Raw genomic sequence first — 11630 nt, 5'->3', positions numbered from 1 at the left:
AATAATAAATTTATTATTGATAATTTAAACATAAAAAAAAACCAGAAAAATATAAAATATATAATAATAATAAAATATAAAAAAATATGTAAAATATTAATATATTTGTGAAAATATATTATTAATCAGACAATCAAATTTTTTAATTAATTTAAAAATTAAAACAATAATTATAAATAATTTGAATTTGTATTAAATAAACAAAATGGAGAAAATGAGACAACGATATGATAAAAATAAATATAGAACTATTTTATTTTATTCTCATTTCATTTTATCTAATGCAAACTTAAATTATTTTTAATTTAATAAACTTAATTGATATTTTATACTAACTTTTGATATGTATGCCAACTTTTCTATTTTATTTTGATCTTTAAAAAATCCTCAAAAGAATATCCGATGAATATATTAATATTATCATATTAAAATTTATTATACATACAACTATGACTAATTCACTTTTTTTTTTAATTTTTTATTTTTACAACAATTAAAGAAATTCATAAATATATAAAAATAATTAAAGTTTATTATAAATTATATAAAACACTTTAAAGCCAAGGTCTCCATCCCACAAATGTGCGACCCAAAATATTTAAATCTGTTGCTTGATCCAATAAGCATTCAACCTAAATATTTGAGAAATTTTATTTTTAAATATTCATAAAAATAAAGTTTTTTTTTCAATAGTACCTGTTCTTCAGGAGTTAAAAAGTCATTCATTTTTACTCGTATACGTTTGATATCATCATCTCCAGTAATTATATTAAAATATCTATCGAAATATTTATCATAATGTTGTTCTTTTAATTGATCTAATATAATTAAAGATGGTTTAATTCCATTTAATTTTTTTGTAACTGCTTTAATTTTTTTAATTGGTATCCATTGGTTTTCATTGGTATCTGTAATTTAATCAAAATAAAAAATAGTTACATGTATATTTACATGTTATATTAGTTATATGTATATTTATTTAAAAATTAAAATATTTCATTTTGCATCATTGAAATTTACTTGTAACATCTTCTTCACTTTCTCTTAATGTTTTATTAACGTTTTCAGTCCAATTTAAAGATTCATGAACAAAAACATCCATGCAAGAAAGAATAGGTCCTTGTTCATTTCTCATTGCTCGTAAAACATGAATCATTATTGTTCTCAAAAGATCTTTTTCAGTAAAAGGTTTTAATAAACCCAAAATTTGAGATGTTAAACGAAAAGGCATTAATTCTGGTATTTTTTGGTCAACACCAGCATCAAAAACTAGCCCAAAGTCAATACCTAAACAACGTCCTGAATTGATAACGATAAGAGTATTTTGCAAATGCCGATCTCCAATGCCTAAAATCCAATGCGCAATACACATAGTAGCATATGAAGTGATAAAATTTCGGCGCATTATAATGAAACTTTCTATAGATGGACATAATACTATTAGTGTCTTGCGTAAACTATCCCATTTAGTTTTATTAATAAATTCGTTCATTTTAGTATACACTTTTGAAGCATTATATTTTACTACTGCTTCTTTATATTTTTCATATATCAATTTTTTAGAAGGTGCAGCATTTTGTATCCATTCTTGATACATTTTAAATATAGAATTATACTGATTTATTTCTTGTGTTGATAGTGTGAAATATATTAACTCTTGTAAAGATCTTGTATTATCTATCCATTGTATAAGACCCACTGTTTTAGATAATGGAATCACCTATATTTATTATAAAAATTAATTATTTTTCAATATTTTACTACATTATTTTAAAAAATATTTACTTGCCTGATAAGTATCTATAAGTAATTGTCTTTGTCTACAAGCTGCATTAATATATAAAATTTTATTCATAATAGTAAATAATTGTTGTAATCTTTGATCTTGTCGTAAATCTTCTCCAAATTTTACTAAAAAATGATAATCCTTTGCATCATTACCAACCATAGTAATTCGAATAGGTTTCCGTATTGATTGCATTACTTTCACAGTAGATTCAAATTTTATTATTTTTGCATGATATTGAGGCATAGGTTTTCTTTTACCAGTATATTGACCAGGTATCTCTATATTTTTTTCAAAAAAATTACAAAACCATGGACTATAATCTTGCAATTTAAACTTATCTTTACGTTTGTTAAATGACACTTTAATATTTTCAATCATTTTATCTACTAGCAATCTTATTTCGTCAGTTTTTTTGTTTGCTAATTCTTTTATCTTTTTTTTATATGCTATAATTTCATCAAAAATATTTCCTGGTTTTGGATCATTCTTTTTTTCCTGTATATCCGGATATACTTTCTTAAGAAATATATCTATAGCTGTAGATGTACCAAGAGACAAATTTTTCCGAAATTCAAGTAAATAATATTGCAAGTATAATTCTGGTTGGACTACATATCGCATTGCTAATAAAAATTGATCAATTTCTGGCTTATTATAAAGAATTTTTCGAATTTCGTAAGTATTAATTTCATTTAAAAGAACAGGATTTGTTTCGATTGTTAAACGAAATGTATAAATAATCGCGTTAGGATACATTTCAACGATTCGTTTAAGAATAGGTGTAATTAATGGAGCAATGGATGTTCCTAAATGAGAAAATAATTGAGCTTGCCAAGAGAGAAATAGCCATGTTTGAATTCCTTCGCTCTCTTTAATGAAAATATCTTTTGTTTCTTGATCATGGAAATATTCAGGTTTTAGCAAACAAGGAAAATAATGAGCTGCTTCAAGAGATCCATAACTCATTGCTTTTAATATAGAATATATAAATTCTTTACTCAATTGAACATCATTTGAGCCACGCGATAATCTATCGTAGCAATATTTTGCAAGATTGAAATAACATTCTTTAATATTCGTAGCTGTCATATCACAACAGATTTTTAAATGATTAAAAGTATATGTTTCCAATGCATTCTTAATACTAGATAAATCATTATTTTTTATGTTTATTTCTTTAAAAGCAGTAGTTTTTTCTATTAATAGTTCTGCAAATGTTTCATTTTTTTCACTTAATTGTACGATTTTTGATGCTATTTCACTAATTTGCTTTCGAATATTAATATTCATAGTATCTTGAAGATCGTTTTTTTCTAAAATAGTATGACAATGTGTCCAAGAAGATATATATTTTAATAGCTTTTTCTTCATATCTGTTTCAATCTCTCCTGTTAAGTATATTAATTTTCCATAATATAACAAGAATTCATATTTCAAATCTGATGAATAATTTTCCATATTTTGTTCTAATTGTCGTAAATATTTTTTTGCTATATATTTATTCCCTTGATTCATTGATGCTTCAATCATTTTTAATCTCATATTAAAATTAATAGTATGCAATCTATGCATAATTGCAACTTCTTCTTCATCAAGACTACTTTCAGTATTAATCTGATTCCATTCTTTCAATTTATTACTAAGTAATGAATCAATGAAATATATTCTATAGGATGTTAATTTATCCCATAGAAGTACAACATCCTGTGATAAAGGAGTACTCTTATTCCAAAACTTGAATACTTCATCTAAATCATTCCAGGATTTTGCTGTTTTCAAAATTTTTATAAATATGTCAACATCGTTAGCAATTCTTAACTTTTGTAGTTTAGAAATTCTTAATTGAATAGAAAGAGGATGAAGCTTGATCCACTGTTCTCTCGTTTCATCTAAAGAATTTAACAAAAATTCACGAGCAACTTCTATTTGATTATGTAAAAAAAACATTGCAACTTCTTCCCCAAAGAATCGTTTAATGTATTTTATTTTTTCTTCATCATTCAGCCAAGACTCCATGAGTTTCACATCATTGCTAAACTCATCACTAGTGTCGTCATTTAATAATTTACGAATATTTACTGTAAATATCCAAGGAAACATCCAATCTTTTCGTGAATCATTCCAAATATTGTCCAAATTTCTGTGAAGTTCATTTTTTATATGTTCGTTAATCTCATCCCAACAACATAAATTACTTAAACATTCGAACAAGCCTTGAAGGCAATGCTCTTTCGTTAGTTCCGATTCAATTTCGTATGCTTTATTATAAGCTGCTTTTGCTTTTTTCCAATTGTTGGATGCTTCTGCAAATGACGCAATCTAAAATTTTAAAGAAAATAATTTAAAAAAATATATCATGATCAATTAAATATATATTTATTATAAAATAAATAAATACTTGTATATCTTCATTCGTGATATGATTTTGAAAAATACAAAGAACTACATCAATATCATTCATAGATTTATAAAGATTTATTAATTGCAACCATTCAGATGAATCATTCATAATTTCGCTTTGTATTTTTTTCTTAGGCGGTTCAAAAATATTTACATTATGAATTAAATTTTCCTCTAAAACAAGCGATCCGAGAAAATTCAAATTATTAGATCTCGAGATTCTTGTGATAATTTCTGGTGAACAATCTGTTATAGAAGTAGTCCATAAAATTTCTAAAATTGCTGTTATAGTAGAATTGCTATCTTGTTCATTTTCTATAATATATTTTATTCTATCTACAAACTTTTTCATAAAATCATTGTGTTCGCTCGTTTGTTTGCACATTTCAATTAGTGAATAAATAATAGAAACTGTTAAATCTTTACAAATCAGTTGATCATTTTTTGCCAATTGTTGCAATGGTTCAATTAATGTAGCATGCGATATTTCAATGTCTGGAAAATCACCGATTCTGTATTTTCTATATAATTTTACACTACTTCTTTGTCGAGTAATTTCTTCTTTTATCATTTCCATATGTTGTATATTTTTCTTAATTTCTTTTTGTCGCATAGCTGCGGAAACATCATTTACATTGCATAAAAATCGTTTTGACTTTTTATTATAAGCAGGTTGCGGCACTTTTGATATTTTGAATATATCATTCTGTTCCAGATTATTGAATGTTTCAATAAATGTTTCATTGTTGGTCTTGTCATAAGTCGGTTCAAATTCAAGTTCTTGAGTTGCTTGAAGTTCTAATTCAACATTAGATTCGTATATTGATTTTGTGTATGAAATATCAGAAGATAACAATGTAGTGTTCATTTGGGTAAACATTTGATTCATTTGACTAGTTAAAGATGGAGCAAAAAGTGGAGCTTTTGATTCCAAATTCTTTGTTCTCCATGAAAGAGCTATTTTATAATCTCTATAACTACAATTATATAAAGGTTCAAACATTGTTCGTGTATAATCTCCAGATTTCTTAATAAGGTCTAAAATTAATAAAAATGTGAATGGCAAGAAATTTTGACCAGCACTGGGAGTATAAACATCTAAAATTTCAAGCAATCGTTCTTTGCAAGTATTTGTTAATTGTGCATCTTGTGTCCAAAAATTTAGTATCATTTCTTGCAATGTTTCAGTAGGATCCAATATACCATTAAGTAATATTTCTTTACTAATGTGTACCAATTCCTTAATCTCATTATTTTCAGAAATATCTGCTACATATTTCTTAAAAATATTAATAAATATACTATAAACAATTTCTCTATATTCAGAAAATTCATGTTTTGTATAAGGTCGTACTAAAGTTATAAATGATAAAATATTTGAAGGTGATAGAACAAGAACTAGAGAATCAATTATTTTTAATGCTATTTTTTCACAGGATAAAATTTTATTTTTTAGTAAATCATGAAATTTTATATAAGATAATTCTTTCAATAACTGATCTGAATTGAGATTTGGTATGCATAATAGAAATATTTCTAAACAATTTGACTTGCCTTGAGCATCTACCTTAAATATATTTGTTGTAACAAATTCGAAATAAATCATTGCAGCAGCCGGATAATTTTTACATAACGCACGAATGCATTTAATTTGTCTGTTTTCAAATTTCATTTGCATCTGTCTTAATATATTTCGAATTTTTTCAATTATAATACATTTTCTATTTACTAATGTAACGTTATCATCTAAGAATTTCAAAATTAATCCGTGACATTCACAGCATTGTAAAATTGTTTCTTCATCATCTTTCCAATTTTCTAGAGATTTTTCTAAAAATTCTAAAATATTATTTCTATGAATAATATCTTTATCCATGCCATTAACAAAACAAATTAATATTAAATATACAGTAGCTCCGGGTGCAGTTCTCATTTTATCATCTAAATTTGCAGGTAGTTTTAAATAAGGATGCCAAACTTCAAGCATTGTTTTTAACATGTTCATGTTATATTTATAAATTGCTTTAGAAATTTCTTTAGTCTTTATTATTATTACTTTTTGAATAATTATTTCCCATAATTGTTGAATTATATTCTTATTTTGATCAAATGTGAAATCACCCGATTTTTGAAAAAATGAAGTTTGCCAATCTATTAACATTTCTATAACATCAACAATGATATAATTTAATTGGTTTTTTTTTAAATATAAATATATTGTATACATTATTGGTTGAAGAAAAAATTTTGTATAAGGTTGGAATACAGTGGACATATTTAAAATAATTTTTAACATAAATAGTCTAACATTATCGTAATTTGTTGTTGTAATAGAACTAAGAAAATATTTTAACCATTTAGGTAATATGATATCACCATCAGTAGTTGGTACAGATATTTCTTCTGATATTATATGATTTAAAACTCCACAAATAGAAGCCATACATTCATGATTATTTAATTCATCATTTTCGAATGTTAAAGTCATGCTTTCTTTTTTATTAGTTTCATCAAGTTTATTATGTATAATAGTTTCATTAAAATCATAAGCATTTATATCTTCAGTTAAAGTACAAGTAGATAGATCATAATTATAAATATATGAATAACGATTTAAAACTTGTTTTTCTTTCATGCTCTTTCTTATATTAATCAACTTTTTACAATATTTTGGATACTCAGTAACTGTTTGTTGAAAATTATATTGCTTCTGGCAATCTATAATATTCTCCCAAATTAATTGTTTCTTTTTTCTATTTTCAGCAAAAATGCTTACATAGGAATCTTCATCTTTTTTTAGATTAGATACAATAGATATGGAACAATTATATGCTGAACAATGCAACAATCTTATTGTTTCTTTAAGTTCAGAATCAGATATCTCAGGTATCTTTAACATACGTATATTTAATGCATTACTGTATAAACTTTGCAAAAGTTCTTTTCCAGTAATTATATTGTCAATAGCATTTCGAGTAATTATACTTTCAATATTATCTATATCTCTTATGTGTAATTTTGTAAACATAATTGCAACAAGATCATAACATCCTATTTTTGATACTATAAGTTGTTTTATAGTTGAGTTATCAATCAAGCTTTGACAAATAATTGTATATATTTCTTTGATATTTATTTGAAAGAATTGATGTATTTCAGTAGTTTTACACAATTCAAATGATGGTAAAAGAAATTTATTTAATATATCAAATCTTTCATTTGTTAATGTGTTTAAATTCATAAATAATTTATATATTGACTGTAGAGACTTCAAAACATAATGAGTAGTAATTGAAACAAAATAGTTTTGTAAATATTCATTACTTTTTTCGTTACACAAATATTCGGCAATACCAGCCGCAAATGAAATAATAGTATCTAATACTATTACCGATTTAGTAACTGGTAACAATGTTACTAATGTTTGGAAACAATTGATAATTTTTAAAGCTTTCACATTTTTTTGTAAAAAATCATTTGGACATACATCATGTTTATAATTCTTTAAACTACGTAAAATAACAAGTAATTCTGGTTTTGTATCAGATGTCATATCAGTTAAACATATGAGAAAATTCTGAAGGATATGTATTTTGTATTCTATATCTGAATTATTCATTAATTGATTAAGAATCCATATATAAAAATCTTTGTTGATAGATAATACTTCTATTGGCTTAGTTTTTAAATGAACTGCAATTCCAAAAATATTTATTAATTTTTGTTTTCCATCTTCAAAATTATTTGCAGCTTTTTCAAATATTGCAAATTTTTTAATAACAATATCCACTAATACTTTTATATGATTATGCAATTTTTTTTTATGTCGTTGTACGAATAAAAATAATTGCTCTATTATAGTCAAAAAAAGAAACGGATTTCTTTCCACTACATCATTAAATATTTCTATAGTTTTTTCTATATCCTTTAATATATATCTAAATATTTCACATTTAAATGTATTCAGAAAATGTATACCATATTCAATTTTCTTAGAATCTGGTCCAAGTATTGTATCATTTTCTATTAATTTAATTATTTTAATTGTTATTGAAGTCTGCAAATATTATTTTATAAATTATTTATATTTTTAATATAATTTTATTAAATATTAAATTTTCTGTTTTTATTCTTAGATAACATACCTCATAATGTATAAGTAAAAATTCCATTAAGATTTCCAAATAATTTTTTACTAATGGTTTTAAATCTGTAGAAACAAGTTCTCCTATCCATTCTCTTGCCAAAAACTTAAATATATGCGCAATTTTATCTTCTGATTGATAAATCAATTCTTTAATCTATAAAATAATATTATTAATCAAAAATTTAATCATATAAAGCATTAATATAAGACAAACTTATAAACATATATTTTACATTATCTAATTGATTGAGGACATCATGACGTTTCAAAAAAATTAAACCCTGAACATATTGTTTAAGTTTACTGAAATTGTTTATATCAGAAGTAATATTATCCAATTCAATATAATCATTTATATGTTTCTGCACATATATCGATAATTCACACTTAACCAGGTATGATAAGGGATCTTTGAGCATTATTGATTGTAATAAATTTCCCATAATTGCAGGAAGCATAGCAGTAATTTCAAGATTCTTTACATCAAATCCTATTACTTGAGGATACATTATACATTTTGCAATTAATTCAAAAAAATCTTTATTAAAAAAGAAATCTGGAATAAAATTTCCCTAAAATTAAATAAAAACATCAAAGATTAAAATCTTCTAATATATAGCTATTTCTTAAATTATTATAAATAAAAATATTTACATCAAAATTCAATAAAATTTGTATAAAATCAAATAAAGTCAATAATGTTTTACATTGTAATGTCTGTAAATTTTCAATTTCTTTTGATAACATTATTAAATCGTCTTTCTTATCCTCTATTTTAATTCTATTTATCACATTCATGAAATTTCTTGCACAATTGAAGATTACTTCTTTTTGTGGATTTGAATTACCAAATAAACATTCCATATTCAATAAATTGTTTTTTATCAACCAAATATAACAATCTAAACTTCTGAGGAAAGATAATATACTATTAATAGATAGATTTTCCATCTTTGGTAATTCATTTAAAATTATATGATTAAATTTTTCAATTCCATAAGTATTGATATAATTATTTATCACTGTTTTAACTGAATCACAGTTTGCAACATGTTCAGAAAGTTTTATAACTAAGTCCATACATTTTATTCGACAATGTTGATCTAAACATCCACATTGTGTAAGTAACCAATTTACAGCATGAATTAAAGTTGAACCTTCAAATTCATAAGGTTTTCTACGATTGTGATGTTCTACATTAAATAGATTTTTTTTCGTTATTAAAATTCTTTCGATATGATTAAGAGAAACAATAATTGATGGATTATTACAACCATTTAAGCTTTTGACAAAACTATATAAAATTTCCAACCAATATATGGATACAATTTTCTCATCTTCACGTAGAATGGTATAAAGATGGTTGAAAGCTGTTGAACTTGCTATTCGTTTAGAAGTAGAAGGATGAAGAGCAAAATTTGTCATTTTATGTATGATTTCATAAATATTTGATTGACTTATTATTTCATTATTTGATTGTTTTATAGACCATTTAGTGAATTCGGCTAGACACATGCCAGAAAATTCTCTGAGAGATAAATTGTTGTCATCGCAAAGACCTTTATAAAGTGAATCAAGAAAATATATAGTAGCTAGAGATTTGAGCATAAATTTTGAGCTTAACCAATGCATTAATTGTAGCATTAATGGTTGAAAAATCTTTCTTGTTGCTTCTTCATGATCACAACTTAAATTTAGTAAAGCTGGACATAGCATTATATAAATGGGAACAAATCGATCTGGATTAGATGTTAAATGTTGCGATGTTTTACCAAGGACATAAACAACAATTGAATGAAGTACTTCACAAGCAATTACTTTTGTCCGTCTATCTCCAGAATTTTGAGCCAATAAAATTATTCTTGGTAGAATTTTATCGAAATAGATATCAACTTGTGTATCTGACAATGTCAATGAATATTTGAGTAAATCTTTTTTATTCCAAGTAGCTCCTGTTTCCATAGATTTTTTATATATAAACTGCATTATTATATTAGTATCAAGTGAAGCTATAAACAATAAAATTCTCATTTGAAATCTTTCCAAAGTATTATCATCATCTCTTAATACTATTCGTTTAATAACTTTTCGCTCTGTTTTGATGATATCTTGTAAAAATTCTATAGAACTTTCTCCACTATGCAAATATGGCTCTAAAAATGGTACTATTTCTTGCAAAAATAGAGTTATATCTTGATTATCCAAATGATTTGTCCACTTTTCTAATGCATTTAAAGCTGTACAAGCTAACTCAAAATCACTTATCCCAAAAGTAAAAGCAATTTTAAATACTGGAATTGTATTGTTCAATATGCGTTCTACATATCTTAATGGTACATTTAAAATTAAATATAAACATGTAGTTAGTAATTCATTAGAAAATGTGGGAATCAAATCTAATATATTTATTAAATATTTATATAACATTTCTAATGTTTCTATTTCAATTTCGTTTTTTTCATTATTACTTAAAATGCAAATATGTTTAAATATTGCATGTACTAATTTATAAAAACCTGATATTAAATGGTGTTTATAAGATATACTGATAATTTTCATTAAAAATTTGTGTATTGTGTTTATAAATAAAAAAGAATTTAAATCATTAATTATATCAACATATAAATCTACAATATTAACGAATGTTCGAAAGTCTGCTTCATTCTCGGCAATTTGAGAAAAAGCTATATCTGAAAATACATTATCTTCTTTCATTTTTGTATTCAGATTTAATTTATCAATTAATATAATGCCCACATCTATAGTTGAATCAATTATATTTTGTGTAATATGTCTATGTTTTCGATAATTATCTGGATTTAATAGATGTAACCATAAAGCCAAATAATTTTTATAGCATAATGGTCGTTCTGGGAGATTATTCAATCCTCGTTGTAATTCAGCATCAACCAACAACGTATGTGAACAAGTCCATACTATTCCATTATAAACTGAATATTCAAACATATATATTTATCAGAATATCAAATTTAATAATATATTTAATTATAAATATATAAATTATAAATATATAAATTTAATTATATTATTATTATATGTATGTATTATATACTTACTTAAATTATAAAGAAATTCATCTAAAAAGTTTTTACTCATTATTTCAATATGAATTATGGTATTCATTAATGATGATCTGGCAAGATTTTGACTAGATATAGAAAAATCAGGAAATCTTTTAACTAAAAGAATACTAAGCTTTGTAATTATATTAATTTGATTAATTGAAAGTTCTGATATATGTAATATTATTTCTGAAAAAGCTTCTTGATAATC

The 11630-nt window shown here is 24.1% G+C and overlaps 1 protein-coding gene across 1 annotated transcript in view; it reads right to left on the bottom strand.

Annotated features, from left to right (window-relative positions):
* Positions 1-492: 492 nt before the first annotated feature.
* LOC102680318 (DNA-dependent protein kinase catalytic subunit-like) overlaps positions 493-11630 on the bottom strand; it is a 13089-nt gene continuing 1951 nt past the window's right edge. The window contains exons 8-16 of the mRNA XM_006623749.2: positions 11414-11630; positions 8991-11287; positions 8570-8908; positions 8335-8490; positions 4188-8246; positions 1790-4108; positions 1021-1720; positions 697-908; positions 493-632 (exon numbers count right to left, since the gene is read on the bottom strand). The exon at positions 11414-11630 is cut by the window's right edge and continues 6 nt beyond it. Coding sequence (XP_006623812.2) covers positions 555-632; positions 697-908; positions 1021-1720; positions 1790-4108; positions 4188-8246; positions 8335-8490; positions 8570-8908; positions 8991-11287; positions 11414-11630 — 10377 coding nt within the window. The 3' untranslated portion in view covers positions 493-554. The remainder of the gene's footprint in view (positions 633-696; positions 909-1020; positions 1721-1789; positions 4109-4187; positions 8247-8334; positions 8491-8569; positions 8909-8990; positions 11288-11413) is intronic.

The sequence above is a fragment of the Apis dorsata genome, unplaced genomic scaffold (genome assembly GCF_000469605.1).
Source record: "Apis dorsata unplaced genomic scaffold, Apis dorsata 1.3 scaffold_935, whole genome shotgun sequence".
Classification (NCBI taxonomy): Eukaryota; Metazoa; Arthropoda; class Insecta; order Hymenoptera; family Apidae; genus Apis; species Apis dorsata.
This window is presented reverse-complemented; position numbering and strand designations above follow the sequence as displayed.